Below are 22,058 nucleotides of genomic sequence, written 5' to 3'. Positions count from 1 at the left end.
CCTTAATTCCAACTTTCACCTCTTGCTTTATCTTTTGAGCTTGCAATTTTTTTAATTTACCATAGTCCTGGACTTAGAACCAATCGTTTAGTGAGTGTTCCTAGCTACATCTTTGAAAAAAGTGTCTTATGACTGTTTTTCACACTTAGGGCAGCTCACAACAATAAAACAATGCAGATACAAATCTAATAATTAAAACTATAACTAAAACCCATTATCTTAAAAACAATTGGTATTATACAATCATAACCACACATATCTTTTAATAGTCAGAGGGGGGAATGTAGGGCTTTACAGGTCATCACAAACTCTTTGAATTGTGTCCAGAAACCAGTAGGCAACCAATGCAGGCTGCCGAGTGTTGACGAAATATGGGTATATCTGGGAAGACCCATGACTGCTCGTGCAGCCGCATTCTGCATGATCTGTAGTTTCTGAACACTCTTCAGAGGTAGCCCCATGTAGAGAACATGGCAGTAGTCGAACCTCGAGGTGATACGGGCATGAGTGATTGTGAGCAAGGTCCAAATAGGGCCGCAACTGGTGCACCAGGCGAACCTGGGCAAGCGTCCTTCTCGCCACAGGGGAAAGGTGATGTTCTAATGTCAGCTGTGGATCGAGGAGGACACCCAACTTGTGTACCCATCCACCCCTCCAGGGTAAATGGATGGACAGGTCCTTGGGAGGCAAAACTCATAGCCACTCCATCTTGTCAGGGTTGAGTTTGAGCCTGTTGATACCCATCCAGACCTTAGCAGCCTCCAGGCACCGGCACCTCACTTCCACCGCTTCATCGAGTGGACACAGGGTGGATATGTACAACTGAGTGTCATCAGTGTACTGATGACACCTCACCCCATGTCCTTGGATGATGATGATGATGATATAATAATAATAATAATAATAATAATAATAATTTATTAATTATTATTACTTATTGGATTTATATGCCGCCCCTCTCGGTAGACTCAGAGGATCTCACCCAATGGTTTCATGTATTAAATACTGTCCTACAAAGAGTCCTACAAAGTCTTGAGTGGCGACTCCGAAAAACACTCCTGGATCAGCCCATAATTTTATTTCTCACTGATGCTTCTGGGATGACTGAAACCAGGAGACTCAGCCTCTCACTTTAATGCCATTACAGGTAGTCCTTGAGTTAAACTCATTTGTTTAGTGACCGTTTGATGTTGCGACAATGAAAAAAGTGATAATGTTCTTCGCCCTTATGATCACTGCAAGCATCCCGTGGCCACCAGTGTTCGCTGTAAGCTGCGCCTGTGCGCACGCGCGCATGTGTGTGCCCCAAAATACCCCCCCACATGCACCCTTTTCCACGGGCGTGCGCTCCCCATCCCCCTGCCAGCCCACAGGGGGGTTTGCGGGGGCGGGGAGGTGCCAGCAGTAGAAGTAAAGGGAGCCGCAGCCATCCCTGCCTCCCCACGGTGCCTCTTGGCCCTGCCCGCCCGCCCGCCCGATCCGCCCCCTCTCCTCCTCCGCCACCTCCTGCCTTGGGGCGCGACTTCTCCCACAGCAGTGGCTGCGGCTTCTCCTCCTCCTCCACTTCTGCGCTCCCAGCCAGGGGTCTGCGAGAGGGTTTTCATCGCGTGCTTCGGGAATGCCTGCCTTTGGGAATCCCCGCCCCTCTCTCAGCCCCTTCGCTGGGAACGCTTTCATCCTGGACTTTCAGCAAGGGGGCTGCAGTAGAGGCAGGGCAGGCGTTCCCGAAGCGCTCGGAGAAAGCGCTCTTGCAGCCCCCTCGCTGACAGAGAGAGAGGGAGAGGGAGAGAGAAAGTAAGTGAGAAAGAGAGAGAGAAAGGGGGGAGAGAGAGAGCAAGAGAGAGAAGAGAAAGAAAGCAAGAGAGATAGAAAGAGTGAGAGAGAGAGAAAGAAAACAAGAGGGAGAGGGAGCAAGAGGGGGGAGAGAGAAAGAGAGAGAAATGACTCTATTTAAAGCATATGGTAAAAAGCACCCAAATAATAACAGAGAAAAAAAACCCCAGCCATGTGTGTGTGTGTGTGTGTGTGTGTGTGAACTCTTGAACCATTTCCAATAGCTCACCTGTTATTGGAAATGGTTGAAGAGTTCACACACACACACACACATACAGATACACACACAAACAAGGGGGGAGGAGACAGGGATGGAAAAAGAGGAGAAGATAGTAATAATAGTAATACATTTTGGTTTTGTTTTATTATTAATTTCTTTTAATAAAAAAGAAGGGAATTTTTTTCTTATTTATTTGTTTATTTGTTTATTATTTATTTATTTGTTTGTTTGTTTGTTTATTTATACTTCTATGCCGCCCAGTTCCAAAGGGACTGCCGCTCAGACAATATACTTTTCCGCCCACACAGAAAAAAAATTAGAGGGAACATTGGATCTGTCCCAAGAATATTTGGATGCTTGTCAACTGCCATGTATGGTGGCACATATCTTCTAATTGGGTCTTCCCTACAATGCAATTTTTTACAGAAAAGAAACTCTAAACTTGTATTTTCTCTTCAGATCAAGGTTGGGGATTGCCTGAAGGCTCAGAGGGAGCAGAAAGAAAAAATAGCTACATACGAAGGAGACACAGAGCAAGCAGTGCAGAAGATGCTTGTAAGTATTGATCCAACAGTGGGGAGCTTCTGAGCTAATAGGAAGGAGTCCCCCATCTGCTATCTTTCATAATAGGCAGCCTGTTTGTAGGTACAAGGTCTGACTTAAATGAAATTCAAGTTAAAGACTGTGTTAGGGCTGAAAACTTGCTCTTAACCTGAGGATTGAGATGTCCTCACTGGCTGAATGAATTACAGTTGGGTTAAGTAGTTGGGTTTATGTAGATTTCTAATATGTTGTAAGCCACCCTGAGACTGAGGAGAAGGGCGGCATAGAAATCGAACAAAGAAACAAATAAGTGCACCTGTCCAATGAGCTGTGTTTTGTACAAAGGGTTTGGCTTTCTTAATAATTCAACGCAAACCGTATTTCATCTTATTGAAATTTTTTTGAACTCAAGCATTTTTCTGTCTCCAGTTTTGGAATTCCTGTTTGTCAAGAAATTTTTCATGAAAGATTATTTAAACTCTAGCCTTTTTTAACCCCCCCCCCAGCTTTTAAAAAAAAATCAAATGATTTTTTTAATATCAAATGTTTTTTTTAAAAAAGAATATTACCTCTTTTTTGGATTCTTCAAGGAATCCATTAAATTATTATAACAATTAGAATAAAAATAATTCAGTAAAATAATTAAAATAAAAGTATGCCTTTGCTTTTTATTGTTTTAGGACGACTTGAAAGAAGTGAAAAAGGATGTAGTGGCTGAATTCAGAGAGCTTCAACTCTGGTTAGAAACACAGGAGAAGCTTCTATTGACTAGAATGGAACAGACGGAGAAGGATATCGTGGCAAGAAAGAAGGGTTTGGCCAATCACACAGAGGAACTCTGCTCTCTTGACCATCTCATCGAAGAGATAGAAGACAAGCTTCAGCAGCCAGCCAGCAAACTGTTACAGGTCAGGCAGGAAGTTGAGATCATAGAATCCTAGGGCTGGAAGGGACCTTGGAGGTCTTCTAATCCAATCCTCTCTCCAAGGCAGGAGACTTTATACCAGTGATGGTGAACCTTTTATTGTTTGTGTGCCAAAAGGAGTGTGTGTGAGTGTGCTAGTATACACGCAGGAAGGGATGGGAATTTTTGCCCCCGCCCGTTGGATAAGCTCTTTCTTCCGCAGCAGCTGATAGACCGCTGCATTATCTCCCTCGCCCAAAGGCCCCTAGCTCTTCGCCCCAGCCTTTTCATCACAAAAATCCACATTCAGCCACAGCCTTTTGACCACATGTGACACTTCGCCACCATCCAATCAGAACGGTCCTAACAAAATCCTACTTTTGGAAGGAAAGAATGGGACAGTTTTCTCTTTCATACACACACACACCAGTTGAATGATAGAGATGGAAGGGACCTCAGTGGCCATCTAGTATGACCCGCTTCTCATTCAGGAGACTGTTACAGAATGATAGAGATGCAAGTGGCCATCTAGTATGATCCCTGTATCATTCTGTTACAGAATGATAGAGATGGAAGGGACCTCAGTGGCTATCTAGTCTGACCCCCTTCTCGTTCAGGAGACTGTTACAGAATGATAGAGGTGGAAGTGGCCATCTAGTCTGATCCCCGTATCATCCAGTTACAGAATGATAGAGATGGAAGGGACCTCAATGGCCATCTAGTCTTACCCCCTTCTCACTCAGGAGACAGTTACAGAATGATTTAGATGGAAGGGACCTCAGTGGCCATCTAGTCTGACTCCCAGCTCAAGCAGGAGAATGGAGGGGACCTCAGAGGCCATCTAGTCTGACCCCCAGCTCAAGCAGGAAAATGATAGAGATGGAGGAGACCTCAGAGACCATCTAGTCCAACCCTCTTCGCAAGCAGGAGAATTGGTCTTCTGGTCAAATTCATGGGCTGTTAATTGGCTGGTGGAACTCACTGCCTCACAACAAGCTAATCCTGAAAAAGTTAATTTGGGAAGCCAATCAGAGCAGTCCTCTAAAAAGAAGGGTGGGGGAGAGAGCTAGGTAGCATTCTCTTAGCAAAGGACAGATATGAAGTTACTAGTTACTTTCTGGGGCCCCTTTATGACCTGCTCATCATGGTAATCTTTGGAATTTTTATGATGCGTGGAGCACTTATGACAAAGGAAAGTGTCGTGAGAGGCAAAAAGTCTGGGGCCCCACCCATACACATTTAACAAGAGTTGGAAGGGACCTTGGAGGTCATCCAGTCCCACCCCGTCCTTCCACCCATACACATTTGACAAATTCTGACCTGCTAAATTGGCCAGGGGAACACACTGCTACATGGTCCTCTCTCAAATTCCCTTTGCATTTCTCTCTCTCTCTCTCTCTCTCTCTCTCTCCTCTCTCTCTCTCTCTCTCTCTCTCTCTCTCCAGGGTCCCTTCCAACACTTGTTAATTTGTATGGGAATCTGTAGATGTCACCGACTTGAGAAGGGGGTTGGACTAGATGACCTCTGTGGTCCCTTCCATCTCTGATTCTGTAGAAATCTGCTTGAGAAAGGGGTTGGACTAGATTATCTCTATGATTCTAGATGACCTCATTAAGGTGCCATCCAATTCTGTAAGGGTCACCTGCTTGAGAAGGGGGTTGGACTTCATGACCTCTGTGGTCCCTTCCATCTCTCTGATTCTGTAGAAATCTGCTTGAGAAAGGGGTTGGACTAGATGATCTAGATGATTCTAGATGACCTCCTTAAGGTCCCATCCAATTCTGTAAGGGTCACTTACTTGAGAAGGGGGCTGGACTAGATGCCCTCTAGTTTGTTTTGTCATAACCGCTTGTTCCTTTTGCATCTGCCTCGAGGCATCGTAAAAATTCCACAGATAATCATGATGAGCAGGTCATAACAGAGCCCCAGACAGCAACCAGCCTTCACTTCTGTCCTTTGCTAAGAGAATCCTACCTAGCTCTCTCTCTCCCACCCTTGGGCTGGAAGGGACCTTAGAGGTCTTCTAGTCCAGAGGTCCCCAACCGCCGGTCCGCGGACCGGGACCGGGCCGTTGGAGCTTTTCAGCCGGTCCGCGGCGCCAGGGCCCCCTCGGCCTTTCCGCATCACCAGCGGCGCTCCCCCCGCCAGCCAGCCAAGCCCCGCGCCCGCCGGAACCGGCTCCTCGCTCTCCCCCCGCCGCCCGCCGCGTTTGCAGGAGGTGGGGAGGGTTGGGCGGCCCGCCAAGGCCAGGAGGGACGCCGCTGCCCCCCCCCCCTCCTTCCCTCTCTCCGCCCGCCGCTGCGCCTCCTTGACAACGAGAGGAAATGCCGGCAAAGGCTTTCCTCAGCGGAGGCCGGCGAAGGTGATATTGAATGTCGGGGGAGAACGGGCGGCTGCAAGCGCTCCCTATCTCCCTGCTAGCCCACTCGGAATATTCAAAATAAGAAAAACCTTTGCCGGCGAAGGCTTTTCTTATTTTGAATATTCCGAGTGGGCTAGCAGGGGGATAGGGAGCGCTTGCAGCCGCCCGTTCTCCCCCGACATTCAATATCACCTTCGCCGGCCCCGCCTCTCCTCCAAACCCCCTTGCTGAGAGCCCGGGGCGAAAGTGCTCTCGCAAAGGTGAGGCGGGCAGGGCGTGCGCGCGTCATCGCTGAGAAGAATGGAGAGAGAACGAGAGTGAGTGAGAGCAACAGACAGCAAGATAGAGAGAAAGTGAGAAAGAGAGAGTGAGAAAGGGGGGGGAGAGAAAGAGATAGCAAGAGAGAGAACAAGAGAGAGAAAGAGCGTGAGAAAGAAAACAAGAAAGAGTGAGAGAGAGAGAAAGCAAAAGAGACAGAAAGAAAACAAGAGAGAGAAAGTGAGAAGAAGAGAGAGAAAGAGGGGGAGAGAGAGAGAAAGAGAGAGGGGGGAGAGAGAGAAAGAGAGGGAGAGGGAGAAAGAGAGAGGGAGAGGGGGGAGAGATAGCAAGAGAGGGAGAGAGGGAAAGGGGGAGAGAGGGGGAGAGAAAGAGAGAGGGAGAGAGAGAGGAGATAAAGGAAGAGGAGAGAGAGAAAGGAAGAGAAAGAAAGAAAGAGGGATAGAAAGAGAGAGAGAGTGAGAGATGCTCAGTGAGCCTTTCTTTGAAGTTGCCTTTCTTTCTTTCTCTTTCTTGCTTTCTTTCTTGCTCTTTTTCTTTCTCTCTTTTACCTTCCCTTCCTCTATTTCTTCTTTTCTTTCTCCTTCCTACCTTCTTCCCTTACTCTCCCCTTTCATAAGTTTCCTTGCTTCCTTCCTCTGTTCCTGTCCCTTCCCCCTTTCTTGCTTTCTTTCTTTCTTTCTTTCCTTCCTTTCCTCCCTCCATTTCTTGCTTTCCTTTTCCTTCCTCCCTTCCTTCCTCCCTCATTCCCTTCTTTCACTCCTTCCTCTCTTACTCTCCCCTTTCACACCTTTCCTTGCTTCCTTTGCACCCTTCTTTTGTTCCTGTCCCTTCCCTCTTTCCTTCCTTCCTTCCCACCCTCCGTCCATTCATTCACCCATTCCTCTCTTGATCGCCCCTTTTACGGCGCCGCTGACAGCTAGCTCTCCCCCCCCCCTCCCCCCCCCCCCCCTCACCGGGCCATGGAAAACTGGTCTAGCTTAAAGCCGGTCCCTGGTGCAAAAAAGGTTGGGGACCTCTGTTCTAGTCCAATCCTCTGACCAAGGTAGGAGCCTTTATACGATCCCGAAAAGATGGTTGTCCAAATTATTATTGGAATCATGCAGTGATGGAGCACCCAGAACATTGTGAGGAAAGCTCTTTTGCTGATAAATACTTTTCACTCTCAGGAAGTTCTTCCTTATTTTAGGTTGGATCTCCTTGTGATGAGCTTCCACCCCTTGCCCTCAGGTGCTACGGAGAGTAAATTGGTGCCCTTTTCCCTATGAGAGCCCTTCAAGTGTTGTAAGATGGCGGTTGTGTCTCCCTAAGCGTTTTCTTCCTTAGGCTAAGCATACCAAGTGTAGGATAAAGAAAAAATAAAAATAAGTATCTCAACCTTTTTCCTTCACAGTAAAATACAAAAATAAATTACCTCAGCTTTTCAATTTTGCAGTTCATTTTTTCTAGCTTAATCAAAAAATTTAGAAGCAGCTCCCAAGAAACAACAGGTCATATCTTATTAAAGCAATCAATTGTGATGGATTCAACCCAGCATATAATTTTTCGTAGGCAAAAAAGTCAAAAGAACACATCTCTTAAAAAAATGAACAACTGGGGTGGGGGGAAGAACAATGATATTTTTAAAATAGAATTTAATTATCTGCATAGGAGATGGTTCTTTTCAGTGCTTTGTCTCTTTATTTTTAGGACATTGGAAGCATCTTGAAGAAGTAAGTAAATCCATCCTTTTCTTTAGAGTCTCATATCCTCCAGTAGTTTTACTATTTTGGAAACTTATGTTTACATTTAGCAGTATTTTAATGTAAAGACAACATACTATTTCAGGGCTTTTTAGACATTTCCTCAGATTCCTTCAACAGAATATAATTGACAATATTTGATATAATCAATTATTATAATTGGTTTCACAGTTGGTTAGTTTCAGTCAGTCACATGTTTAGATTGAATTTTGTCATTTTATTCACCTATTGAGTCTAAGCTCTTCCAGCCAATGCAAGTATGATAAATATATGCCGGTTGCGAAGCAAACAAATTGTGATCACAGGGACACTGTGATAGATGCTAATTGTGAAAATGTAAGTCATTTTTTTAACAACTGTTGTAAATTGAAGGTTACTTGTAAGTGCGATTTCATTGTATTACCTTAATCCATCAAGATCAGTTGGAATATTATATCCATCATCTAATTACATACGTCACCCATATTCATCATTGGTCATTAGTCATTTGGTAAGATAGAATCCATTTCTTTGGCCAAGAGATTCACAAGAATTTTCAAGAGAAGGGAGCCCAAAACTGAAACTTAGTTGCCGTTATTAGATCACTCGTTTAACTTGATGAAGGTGAATGAGCGCAGTTCTGGATCAGGATCCACTGTTGCCATAATGCCCATAGTGTCGCTCCGAGTCTCTGGAGAGAGGCGGCATATAAATCAATTAAATTAAATTAAATTAAATTAAATTAAATTAAATTAAATTAGTACAGTGGTACCTCATGATACGAACTCCTCATCATACAAACTTTTTGAGGTACAAACCCGGGGCTTAAGATTTCTTTGCTTCATCTTAAAACACTTTCCGTCTTCCGAACCTGAGCCCGGGTTCGTGGACTCTCTTACTGCGCATGCGCTCGTACTGACAGAGGGATTCCCCTGCCTTGTGACTGCCCCCGATTGGATTTTCCATTCGTTTCCCCGCCCGCCGGGATTCCCCGCCTCGCGACTCCAGCCGAAGCACCTGGTCCAGATGACCCCCTTCCTCATCCATCTGCATGGCGGGAGGTGAAGCGCTGGAGGGTGGTGTCAGGCCGGCCCACCTGTCTTCCCCAAGCCAAAACCCCAAAGCCTTGCTGCCGCAGCCGCCGCCAGAGGCTTAAGCCTCCGATCCTCCCTGCCCCTCATGCGTGGCCGGCAAAACTGCCTCCCGAGTGCTCTTGCCTGGTGGGAGGTGAAGCGCTGGGGTGGGGGGTGTCAGTCCGACCCTCCTGCCTCCCCCCAGAGCCAAAAGCCCAAAGGTCCTCACCACAGCACCCGCTGCAGGAGACTTAAGCCTCCCGATCCTCCTCGGCCATGGCCGGCAGAACTGCCTCCCGAGCGCTCTTGCCTGGCAGGAGGTGAAGAGCTGGGGTAGGGGGGTGTCCTGACACCCCCCACCCCAGTGCTTTGCCTCCTGCCGGGCAAGAGCGCTCTTCTGCCGGCCACGGGCGAGGGGTGGGGAAGCCTCTTGCAGTAGCTGCTGTGGCGAAGACATTTGGGTTTTTGGCTGGGGGGGGGAGGCAGGAGGTCCGGCCTGACACCCCCCACCCCAGTGCTTCACCTTCCCCCCCAGCCAAAAATCCAAAGGTCCACACCGCAGCAGCCGCTTCAGGAGACTTAGCCTCCCGATCCTCCTCGCCTCTCACCCGTGGCCTCCTGAGCGCTTTTGCCACAGGCAAGGGGCGGTGAAGCCTCCTGCAGTGGAGACATTTGGGTTTTTGGCTGGGGGGGGGAGGCAGGAGGTCCAGCCTGACATCCCCACCCCAGCGCTTCACTTCCCCTCCCAGCCAAAAAGGCAAAGCCGGGCAGCTCCCCAGCTGCCGAAGGAGGCTTAATGCCGCACCTCTGTCCGAAGTGCTGGAGGAAGGGAGTCAGGGAGGTCCCCCTGTGCTCCCCAGCCGAAAACACAACGGAGGTCTGCCGCTGGCTTGAGCCTCCAATTGCTCCACACCGCTTCACCCTGCCTGTAATCCTGGCTCAAGCGGGCAGCGGCGGACCTCCATTGTGTTTTCACGGGGGGGCTCCTCCATTGTGGGAGGGGGCAGAAGGACATTCCTGACTCCCTCCCCCAGCACTTCGCCCAGGATGACAGGCAGTCTCTGTGCTTTTCTTTCAGCGGAGGAGCTAAGTGGCCAGAGAAAGGGATCAATGTAAAAGCGCCGCTGGACTGGGAACGTCTTTGGCCAATTAGCTCCTCCTGTCCAGCCCGAAGCCGGAAGTTCCGCCCTTCCCCACACCTGGCTTTGGCTCCTCACGGGCTTCTGGCAGGAAGGGGCAGTGGGCGATGGACGACCGGGGCTCCCACAGACAAATTGTGCCACCGCTTCCTTGCCTCGCCTCTGTCCCCATTCTGTTCGCCTCCACTTCATCCGCCAGCCTTCGCGCATTTCTTTCGGCTTCGGGCTGGACAGGAAAAGCTAAGCAGCCAGAGACATTGCCAGCCCAGCGGCACTTTTATATTGATTCCTTTGTCGCCGGCCGCTTAGCTCCTCCGCCGAAAGAAAAGTGCGGAGGCTGCCTCCCTCCTCCTCTCGTATTCCGCCTCCCTCCCAGCCTCTGGGCTGCATTCGCCTTCCTCCGCCGCCACCAGCATCCAGCTCCTCCTCCTCTTCTCGCTTCTTTACAAAATGACAGCTGGGCGGCGGCGCAGAAGCTGGGGGCAGCTGGGGTGTGTGGAAGAGGTTCATGGGAGAACTGGGGGGAGCAAAGGCCACCGCCCCGTGGAAGGGACCTGACTGGGAAGCTCCCGAAGGTGATCTTTGCAGGGCCCCCCAGGTGTCTAGGCACCGCAGCTCCCTCCAGTTCTCCTGCGGACCTCTTCCACACACACACGCCGCCTCCAGCCTCCATGCTGCTGCCCAGCTCTCATCTTGTAAAAAAGCGAGAAGAGGAGGAGCTGGATGCCGCTGGAGGAAGGCGAATGTGGCTGGGAGGGAGACGGAATACAGGAGGAGGAGGAAGAGGAGGAGGTGGGAGGAAGGAGAGAGAGAGAGAGAGAGGTTTCTGCTTGAAGTTACAAATAGAGGTGGCGGCGCACCGCGAATCTGGCAAGGGCTTCCCCAACCTTTTCCCAACCACTGCCGATCTCTCCCAAGACGATCCTAGAACCCCAGTCGGGCCTCCCAGACACAAAAAATCAGAGAAGATGCACAAACGGCCTGTGCATTTCCCTCCCTTCCCTTCGAATAATTGCAGCCGGACAGTAACTGTCCAACCAATCCACCCACGAGGCTCCCTCCAGGCAGCCTGCCCTCTCTCTCCCCCCCGTCTCCCCTCTCCTCTACCCAGCCCCGAACAATCTGAATGCCGGCGATAATGAGGCAAAAAGGGTGAGTTTTCCGCTTGCACGCATTATTGGCTTTTCCATTGATTCCTATGGGAAACATTGTTTCATCTTATGAACTTTTCACTTTACGAACCTCATCCCAGAACCAATTAAGTTCGTAAGACGAGGTATCACTGTATTTGAATAGCTAATAGAGAAATGACTGAAGCCTGTATTTGAATAGCTAATAGAGAAATGACTGAAGCCTGGGAAAAGGGACCCTTGTCAATCAACAGAAGTGCTGATTTACTACCAGTTTACCAAGTACTTAGCCAAAGATGGGACAACACAAGAAAACAACAATCAATGATAATAGCTGGCCATCGACACCCCACTGAACAACAAAAAGCTACACACAACCAGACACCACATAAATACAATGTGTAGAACAGCCCAGTACACACATTCTAGTTTGTGTGAGAGAAATTCCGTGAGGAACCTGAAGTCTGAAAGCTCAGAAGGCAAAACCTCTGCTGACCGACCCAGATTGGATGGTGTAGCTGGCTAATCCTCAAGCACCATTCAATGGTTTAGAAAGCTTCTATTGGCAGGTTGATAAGTGTTACAGGAACTGGGCATGGCTAGTCCAATAAAGGGAAGGACCAGGGGAGACATGATAGCAGTGTTCCAGTATTTCAGGGGTTGTTACAGAGAGGAGGGGGGTCAACCTGTTTTCCAAAGCACCTGAAGGCCAGACAAGGAATAATGGATGGAAAGTGATCAAGGAGAAATTCAGCCTAGAAATAAGGATACATTTTCTGACTGAGGAGAATGAACCACTGGAACAGCTGGCCTTCAGACACTCTGGGAGCTTCATCAATGGATGTTTTCCAGAAGAGATGGTGTAAGGCACTGATGGTGACTCTGGCACACGTGTCACAGGTGGCGCGCAGAGCCATATTTGAGGGCAAGTGAGGTGTTGCACTATGTAAACTCCAGTCTGCACGCACACACTGGGCAATAGATTTTTGGCCCTCTTTCCTGCCTCAGAATTTCCTACTGGGACGGAGCACCTGACCGTATCAGCTGACACCCACCACTGGTTGTATCCAGGCATGTGGGAGAGGGCATTGTGTGAGGGGTGTGGGCACGCATGTGAATGCTATTACACGCGCCTGTGCCCTTTTGGCACCCAAGCCAAAATAGGTTCACCATCACTGGTGTAAGGTCTCCTGCTTAGGTGGGGGTGTGGTGGTGGACTAGATGGCCTTCCCACTCTTATTCTGTTATTTTGACTTCCCAGGTACCAGGCTAAGGAAACGTATGAGAAACCAGTGGATTTACTTCTAGAGCCGAAGTGGGCAATCTGGGATTACAGTGATCTCCCTGCGCTTCTGAAAAGGATCATGAATAAATTGAGAGGTAAAAAAGAGCCCCTGGTTTTTTTCCCTGGATGACATTTTGAGCATTCAAGAGAGATTCTGGGTCGGTGTCACATGGATCAAAGAGGGATCGATTTCAGGATCAGTGGCTCAGTTATGATTGTAAGACGAGACTTGCCTGTATTCTTTGTAGCCCAAATCCGTATGCACTGATCACTTGGGAAGCAGAATAAGCACCACTAAGTATAATAGAGTATATACAGACAGGAATATTTTTTATTATTAGAGTTGGGAGGGACATTCCAGGTCATCTAGTCCAACCCCCTGCTGGTGCAGTAGATCCTACATCATGCTAGTCCAATAGCAGTCCAATCGTTTCTTCAAGGTCCCAAGTGTTGGAGCATTCACCACCTCTGTGGGCAAGCTGTTCCACTGGTTGATCCCTCTGACAGTCAGAAAATTCCTCCTTATTTCCAGGTTGAATCTCCCCTTGGACAGCCTCCAACTGTTGCTCCTTGTCTGGCTCTCTGGTGCTTTGGAAAATAATGTGTTCCCCTCCTCTCTGTGACAACCACTCAAGTATTTGCAGACTGCTGTCATGTCCCTCCTGGACCTCCTCTTTTCTGGATTATCCATGCCTCCTATGTTTTAGTTTCTAGTCCCTTTATCATTCTTCTGCACTTTTTCTAGAGTATCAATGTATCTTTTGTAGGGTGGTGATTAAAACTGAATGCAGGTGGTATTAGCACCTCCCTTGTCTTGGAGTGTGTTCTTCTGTTGAGCTAAAAATTTCTGTTGCGAAGCAGGTCAGTTACTAAGTGAGCAGTGCCCCATTTTCCCAACTTTTTTGCCACAGTAATCCAGAAAATCCTGGCAGTTAAGTGAATTGTGGTTGATAAATGAATCTGGCTTCCCCCATTGACTTTGCTTGTGAGAAGTTCCCCAGGAAGGTTGAAGAGGAGAATCCCAGATGCTGCAACCATCGTAAATACAAGCTGGTTCCCAGTGCCCAACTTTTGATCACGTGACTGGGGAGGCTCCAGCTGTCAGAAATGTGAGAATTGGTCATAAATCACTTTTTTCAGTGCCACTATAACTTCACTACACAAATAGTTGTAAGTTGAGAACTACCTGCATATGGAATATATAGTAGAATATATTTATACCTGATGGAATATATATAGCCACCAATGACATTCTGGTGTTAGGTTTTCCATATTCCTTATTTTCTGATTTGAGTCCAAGGAAAGCAAACCAGGATATTTGTAGGGAGGCCCTTCTGGGGCTCCAATTCCAGTGATGAGATGCTGAATCCCTCCCTTTTCTTCCCAGATACCCTGGAAAGTGGACTTCAACTGCAGGAAGGTAAATATAAGGATTTATAAGAATCTCAGTCGCTTGCTATTTTAAGTTCTGATGCCAGTAAAGACAAAAATGATAAGTAACAAAAAAGAAAAATATAGGATTAGATACCCTAAAGATTATGATGATCCAGTAAACTTTAATGATTTTATGATTTATGAATAATTACTTGCCATTTATATGTACAATATGAGCTTATGCAGCAGGGACAAATTCCTTGTGTGTTTGACCACACTTGGGCAAATAAAGCTGTTGCTCTGTTTTGTTTTTTGTTTTGTTCTGTCCTGTCCTGTCCTCCAACTCCTCCTCCACTCCATACCACGCCACTCCGCTTCATTCTGTTCTGCTCTGTTCTTATACATCATCTAGAAAATGTAAAACTTGTGGACTTCAGTTCCCTGAATTCTCCATCCAGCATGGCGGACCTGAAGGGCAATCAGCAGAGTGGTGGCCACGTAGGAGACTAGAGATTAGGGAAATTGGTCATTGGAGCCAAGAGATGAACAGCTGAGCATTGGAGCCAACAGCAGGAAAAATATTTGAGGGATCCTGAGGGCGTGCAGCTGAGTGGCAGCTGGACTGGGAGGTGGCAAAGGCAACCTAAGTGAACGAGAAAGCGAGATATCAGAGGGATGTCAACCAGGACAGCAATTAACAGAGGATGGGACTAAGGCAGGGAGAGAGCCTGAGTGCTTGGAAAAAGGAATGCCTGGACACTGGCAGCCCCATCAGGGAATTCTGGGAGTTGAAGTCCACAAGTCTTACATTTGCCAAAGTTGGAGAAACCTGGACCAGGCAATGCTTAGATGTTGTTTAAAAAAACACAATGAGTCTTCCAGTCCTGGAGGGGTTGTTTGGAAGCTGAACTCTCTTCACACAAGAGGGCAAAACTCTTGGAGGTGAAGACCCACACAAGGCCTGCAACTGAAACACTTATTTTTTTCCATCTCTCCTTCCCTTCCCCTTTATAGAAAATATAATTCTGGATCGAGACACAATTGATCCTGCTATGTTTGACATCTCTGAAGACCGAAAAAGCGTCACAAGGGTTATGAAAGTTGAAGCAATATTTCATTCCCCAAAGTTTGAATTTTATCCTTATGTCCGTGGCTGTCAGAAGTTCTCAACTGGGAGACATTTCTGGGAATTAATTGTAGGAGATGCAACAGGATGGAGTATAGGGGTGTTTGGTATCGGTTCCTGGATGATTTACGAACATGAAGGGAAATACGTGGCGAAATCTCCATCACAACAGTCTAATCTGGTCCTGACTGAGAGGCTCACGAGGATCCGCCTCTCTCTCAACTGCGAAGAAGGGAAACTGAAATTTTTTGATGCTAGGACTGCAGCTCTACTCCATACGTTCTCCGATGCTTCCTTGGTTGGAATGATCCTTCAGCCCTATTTCTATATGCCTCAGGGTGTCTGCATAACACTCCCCTGAGTTTTATGCTGTTTGAAATCAAACAAATAAGTGATTATTTAGTGTAATACATGGAAAGAGAGACCACCTTCTGCCACACAAATCCCAGCGACTGGTGAAGTCCCACAGAGTTGGTCTCCTTAAGGCCTGTCGACCAAACAATGTCACTTGGTGGGACCTAGGGGAAGCATTGCCCCAACCCCTCCTTGCCTTCCAAAAGAGTCTAAAAACACATCTTTGCCATTAGGCCTGGGGACATTAGACCTTGTCCTGTCCAACAAATGTCGTTAGCGTGATTATTGTGTGAATGCGAATGAATGTTTTTAAATTAGAATTTTACCAATTCTTTTTTAGCATATTAATTGGACAAACTATTGTTATTTATTTATTGGATTTGTATGCCGCCCCTCTCTGTAGACTCGTAGACTATGTAATATATGGCAAGGCAAGAAACTAGAAGATCGGAAAGAAAGAGGAGGGCTTTCCCTCCCAAATTGGAAACTATATTACCAAGCGGCAGCACTATCTTGGATAAAAGAATGGCTAATTTTGGATAATAGAAGATTATTAAATTTAGAGGGCTGTGACTTAATGTTAGGTTGGCATGCCTTCATGTGGTATGAAAAGTTTAAAACTCATTCATATTTTAATAGAAACATAATCAGGAAAGCATTAATAGAAATTTGGAATGAGATAAAAAAGAATCATTTTCTAGTAATGCCAGAATGGATTTCCCCGATAGAAGCTATCTCTTATGCTAACTTATTAAAAGAAGGTAAAATATGGAGATTTACTTGATAATCAACTGAAACTGAAAACAAGACAAGAATTACAGAAGTTGAGTGTAGAAATAGATTGGTGGCAATACGCCCAGATTAACTCTAGATATCAAAAAGATGTAAGAACATTTATATTTCAGAAGGATAATAATATAATTGGGAAAATACTAACCGAAAACCAGGGAAAATTGATCGAGAAGTTATATAAATATTTAAGAAACTATAAGACAATAGGTTGGATATTAAAAGATAATATGATCAGTTGGTGTAAAATTTTGGAATAGAAATAGACAGACACATGGGAATAGGTTTGGACGTATAAGTGGAAAACATTCAGTCTCTTAAAGAAAATCAAATAAATATGTTCTATAGATGGCATTTGCCACCCAATAGGATTTCAAAGATGTTTCCAAGTGCTTCACCTATTTGTTGGAAATGTAAAAAAGAAATCGGCACATACTTCCATGCATGGTGGACGTGCCCAAAAACCAAGATTTATTGGAACAAGGTAGAAAAATAGTTAAAACAAATTACAAATAAAGAAATTAGGAAGACCCCAGAATTCTTCTTATTAGGTATTACAGATGGTAGATATAAAAAAGAAATATATTATTTAATAATTCATATATTAGTAGCAGTTAGAATTACATTTGCACAAAAATGGAAACAAAAAGGAACTTCCAAAAGATGAAGAGGTCTTTAGGAAAATTATGGGATGTGCAGAATTACGAGACGGTTAAATAACCAAGCTGAAACAGAATTTTAAAAAACTTGGCAGAAAGTTTATAATTAGTGGAATGCAAAAAAAGATTTTTAAAGATATTGAAATAAAATATTAAATTGTTTAACGTATTAGATTGAATAATATCATATAGTGATAATTGATAGATAAGTTTATTTTTGCTAATTGGTTTTAATTCTTTTAATTATAACTATATCAGTGTTAGAAAGTATTGAAAAGTTAAGATTTTTATACTATTATTGATTATATGAAGACATTACATTGATAAGTTTACCTTTCTGTATTGATCTAAACTAGAATTAGGTCTTTTTTTCTGTATTAAGAAGACTTCTATACTGTACTTAGCGGAGCAATTGTAGCTCCTTTCCATGTTAAATGTTGTTTGTCTTGTTTTGTCATACATTTTAAAAAAGAACTAATTAAAATATTTTTTAAAAAACAGAGGATGGGACTAAGGCAGAGGGAGAGCCTGAGTGCTTGGAAAAAGGAGTAGCTGGACACTGGCAGCCCCATCAGGGAATTCTGGGAGTTGAAGTCCACAAGTCTTACATTTGCCAAAGTTGGAGAAGCCTGGACCAGGCAATGCTTAGATGTTGTTTAAAAAAACAAAATGAGTCTTCCAGTCCTGGAGGGGTTGTTTGGAAGCTGAACTCCCTTCACACAAGAGGGCTAAACTCTTGGAGGTGAAGACCCACACAAGGCCTCCTTCACTTCCCCCTTATAGAAAATATAATTCTGGATCGAGACAGAATTCATCCTGCCGGGCTTGACATCTCTGAACATCGAAAAAGCATCACAGGAGTTATGAAACTTGAAGCAATATGTCATGCCCCAGATTTCAGAAATTTTGGATCTTATCCTTATATCCGTGGCTGTCAGATGTTCTCAACTGGGAGACATTTCTGGGAAGTAATTTTAGGAGATGGAACAGGATGGGGTGTAGGGGTTGTTGATAAGTGGATCAGGTCCTGGATTATTCTGGAACTGAAAGGGAAATACATGGCCATTTCTCAATCAGAACTCTCTAATGTGGTCGTGACCGAGAGGCTCACGAGGATCCACCTCTCAACTGCGAAGAAGGGAAACTGAAATTTTTTGATGCTAGAACTGCAGCTCTACTCCATACGTTCTCCAATGCTTCCTTGGTTGGAAAGATCCTTCAGCCCTGTTTCTATATGTATCAGGGTGTCTGCATGACACTCCTCGGAAATTTATGCTGTTTGTGGTATATAATTTTTATTTTTCTCCACCATAAAATAAAACAATATATGGTTATAAACACAACAACAATGTTTAAAATCAATCATACAAACTTTTCTTTTCTCATTACTCACTCCATGGAAGGTCTTATCTCTCTTCCTGTATAAAATTTTCTGTTAATTTTACACAATATTTGCAATTCTTAAAATTCTAAATTAAATTCTAAATTTTTCCCCCGAACGCCATCACTCTACTAAACAAATAATTCCCTCAAAACTGTCAGACTTTCTACTAAATCTGCACTTCTATTCTACTAGTTTTTCTCATCATTCCTATCACCCATTTCCTCCCATGTTGACTGTGTGACTAACTTCTTGTGTATATCCTAAGATTTTTATTAATATTGCTTCTTCATTGCTTATTTGACCCCTATGACAATCATTAAGTGTTGTATCACATGATTCTTGACAAATGTATATTTTATTTTATGTACGTTGAGAGCATATGCACCAAGATAAATTCCTTGTGTGTCCAATCACACTTGGCCAATAAAAATTCTATTCTATTCTAAAGATTTTCCCTCACAATCTTACTACAAAAGGTTACAAAACTGTAAAGAATAATAAAATCTCTTTTATCTAAATTTAATCTTATATCATATAGTTGATTAAAAATTCTATATATATATCTTCAGTAAAAGAAACTGTTCATAAAATGTAACCTACATCATAAAATAAAGTTCTATATGTTTAAATCTAAACAATAGATAAATTTTGTGTTATATAGTGCTACCACCATTTCTCATCTTTGCCATCTGGTTTGCAAAGCTTAAATCAAATTCACTTGTTTCTATTTTTCCAAAATTAACCAATTACTAGTAATACATAATGTATCTCTTAATTTTCTATCCAATCATCCCCCAAATTTTATAATAATCAGAGTCTTGTATATCTTTAAGTTTTATGCTGTTTGAAATCAAACAAATAAGTGATTATTCAGTGTAATCTTTCACTCATGCCCTCATCACCTCGAGGTTCGACTACTGTAATGCTCTCTACATGGGGCTACCTTTGAAAAGTGTTTGGAAACTTCAGACCGTGCAGAATGCAGCTGCGAGAGCAGTCATTGGCTTTCCCAAATATGCCCATGTTACACCAACACTCCGCAGTCTGCATTTCAATTCAAAGTGTTGGTTATGACCTATAAATCCCTTCATGGTACCGGACCAGATTATCTCAGGGACCGCCTTCTGTTGCATGAATCCCAGCGATCAGTTAGGTCCCACAGAGTGGGCCTTCTCAGGGTCCGGTCAACTAAACAATGTCGTATGTCGGGGCCCAGGGGAAAAACCTCTGTGGCGGCCCCCGATCTTTGGAACCAACTCCCCCCAGAGATTAGAATTGCTCCCACCCTCCTTGCCTTCTTAAAACCCACCTCTGCCATTAGGCATGGGGGAACTGAGATATTCTTTCCCCTAGGCCTTACAATTTACGCATGGTATGTTTGTATGTAGGTTTGGTTTTATAATAAGGTTTTTTTTAGTTGTTTAGTATTGGATTGTTACATGCTGTTTTTTATCACTGTTGTTAGCCACCCTGAGTCTAGGGAGGGGGGGGTGGCATACAAATCCAATAAATAAATAAATAAAATAAATAAATATATAAATTCAGACACAGATAAATGTCCTTTTAACACAAGAGGAGCAGAGGCTGGTGAGGGGAGACAATTTGGCCACAGTTAAACAAACAAACAAACAAATATGAGAATGACAACCCCTGTAAATGAGATAGTTTAACGGACGGTGAGAAGAAATAAGTAAATTCAGAAGGCTGGCAGAAATGCAACCTTGCTAGCAGAGGCCCTTAGGCAGGAAAAGAGGGGAGGAAGGAATGTAATAAAGGAGGAAGAGGATGGGCTGGATGGAGTTCAGGGAAGGCCCTCATAAGAACATAAGAAGAGCCATGCTGAAATCAGGCCAAAGCCCATTGAGTCCAGAATTCTGTGTCACAAAGTGGCCCACCAATTGTATATGGGGGTCTTGAGCAGAAAGAGAAGGCAAAACCTTCCCTTTCCCTTGACCCCCAACAAATGGAATTATGCCTGCCTCAACCAACATAAAGGCGGCACATGGACATCCGTTTCAATAACCACGCATGCACTTGGCATCGATGAATCTGTCTAATCCTGCCTTGAAGCTATCAAGGCTGAAAGCTGTAACAGCCTGTTCTGGAAGTGAATTCTATAAACCAAGGACCCTCTGGGTGAAGAAGTATTTCCCTTTATGTGTCCTCACTTTCTTACCTATGAGCTTTAGGGAGTGCCCCCTCGTCCTAGTATTGTGTGATAGAGAAAATAATTTTCTATCCCATGCATGATTTTATACACTTCAATCTAGTCACCCCTTAAATGGTGTCTTTCAAGGCTGAAGAGCCCAACCCTTTCTTGGGTTGTCTCAGAAAGCTTGGTCCCCATCAGTTGGTAGGTATAATTGGGATTCTTTGCCCCAATATGCATAACTTTGCACTTGTTCAGGTTAAAATGCATTTGCCACTTTGTTGCCCACTCACTCAATTTCGAGAGATCCTTCTGGAGCTCCCGACAATCAGTTTCACTTTTCACTACCCAGAACAATTTAGTGTCATCAGCAAACTTTGCTACCTCACTATTTACTTCTACATCCATATCACTAATGAATAAATTAAAAAGTAAAGATCCCAAAACTGAACCTTGGGGTACACCATATCTAACTTCTTTCCATCCAGAGAATTGTGTCCATTTATTGCCACCCTTTGCTTCCTAGAATTTAGCCAGTTACCAATCCAGGACAAGACCTTTCCTAGGAGCCTTTGCTGAGGGACTTTGTCAAAATCCTTTTGAAAGTCAAGATATACAATATCAACTGGGACCCCTTTATCTATGTGTTTATTTACATCCTCAAAGAATTCTAACGTTAATAAGGCATGATTTGCCTTTGCAGAAACCATGTTGATTTTCTTTCAGCAATGCCCGTTTTTCTATATGCCCAGTAATTTTACCTTTAATAATGATTTCAATCACTTGCATGGACCTGAGGTTAAACTGACTGGTCTATAATTTCCTGGATCACTTCTGGATCCTTTCTTGAAGATCAGGGTTACATTTGCCTCCCTCCGATCCTCAGGTACAGTGCCTGATCTTAGAGAAAGATTATATATTTTAGCTAGAAGTTCAGCAATTTCACATTTGAGTTCCTTGAGAACTCTAGGGTGGATGCCATTTGGACCCTGCGATTTGTTGACATTTAGTTTAGAAAGGCATGCAAGAACATCTTCTTTGTTTATGGTTTAATTCTTTAAATTTCCTAAGTTTTAGAACTTTTCCTGACCTGTTTCCTGATTGGCTGGCTGGGAAAGGGACTGGCAAAGGGACAGTCCCTGCAGGTCTTTTTCTAATGAACTGAATCTGTATAGTCTGGGGAGGACAGAAGGAAAAGGGGGGACATGATCGAAACATTTAAATATGTTAAAGGGTTAAATAAGGTCCAGGAGGGAAGTGTTTTTAATAGGAAAGTGAACAGAAGAACAAGGGCACACAATCTGAAGTTAGTTGGGAGAAAGATCAAAAGCAACATGAGAAAATGTTATTTTACTGAAAGAGTAGTATATATCCATCCTAAGATAAAATACAGAAAGTAGTATAAGGGCTAAATGGACCATGAGGTCTTTTTCTGCCGTCAGACTTATATGTTTCTATGTCTTCCTAAATTCTTTTTTAAAAAATCTCCGAGACACACCATCAATTGCCGCCTTGGCTTTGGGGTTTTATCAAGGATTTCTCCCAGTTTCTTTAATGGCAAATTTACTCCATTCGGTCCCTTCAATGTTTTTCTTCTTCCCGTTGTTTAAAAAGCATTATGCTCTTTAACTAAAGTGGCGAATTGAATAATTCATGATGAATCAGTCCCATGGATGTGTTTTTCTCCCCAGGGTGGTGTTTTCAGTATCTTTCCCTTTAGCAGGATACTTGGCTTA

The 22,058-nt window shown here is 44.5% G+C and overlaps 1 protein-coding gene across 3 annotated transcripts in view; it reads left to right on the top strand.

Annotated features, from left to right (window-relative positions):
- LOC139163114 (zinc finger protein RFP-like) overlaps window positions 1-22,058 on the top strand; it is a 182,952-nt gene that overhangs the window by 1,247 nt on the left and 159,647 nt on the right. The window contains exons 2-7 of one of the 3 annotated variants that reach the window (XM_070744071.1): window positions 2,513-2,608; window positions 3,277-3,504; window positions 7,829-7,851; window positions 12,464-12,582; window positions 13,875-13,907; window positions 14,876-18,132. In XM_070744071.1, coding sequence (XP_070600172.1) covers window positions 2,513-2,608; window positions 3,277-3,504; window positions 7,829-7,851; window positions 12,464-12,582; window positions 13,875-13,907; window positions 14,876-15,348 — 972 coding nt within the window. In that variant the 3' untranslated portion in view covers window positions 15,349-18,132. Of the gene's footprint in view, window positions 1-2,512; window positions 2,609-3,276; window positions 3,505-7,828; window positions 7,852-12,463; window positions 12,583-13,874; window positions 13,908-14,875; window positions 18,133-22,058 lie in introns of those variants that run through there. The other 2 variants (XM_070744073.1, XM_070744070.1) reach the window with 2 other exon arrangements.

Source organism: Erythrolamprus reginae, chromosome 2, assembly GCF_031021105.1.
Source record: "Erythrolamprus reginae isolate rEryReg1 chromosome 2, rEryReg1.hap1, whole genome shotgun sequence".
In the NCBI taxonomy this organism is placed as follows: Eukaryota; Metazoa; Chordata; class Lepidosauria; order Squamata; family Dipsadidae; genus Erythrolamprus; species Erythrolamprus reginae.
The sequence above is the reverse complement of the archived record's forward strand: the minus strand, read 5'-3'. Positions and strand labels throughout refer to the sequence as shown.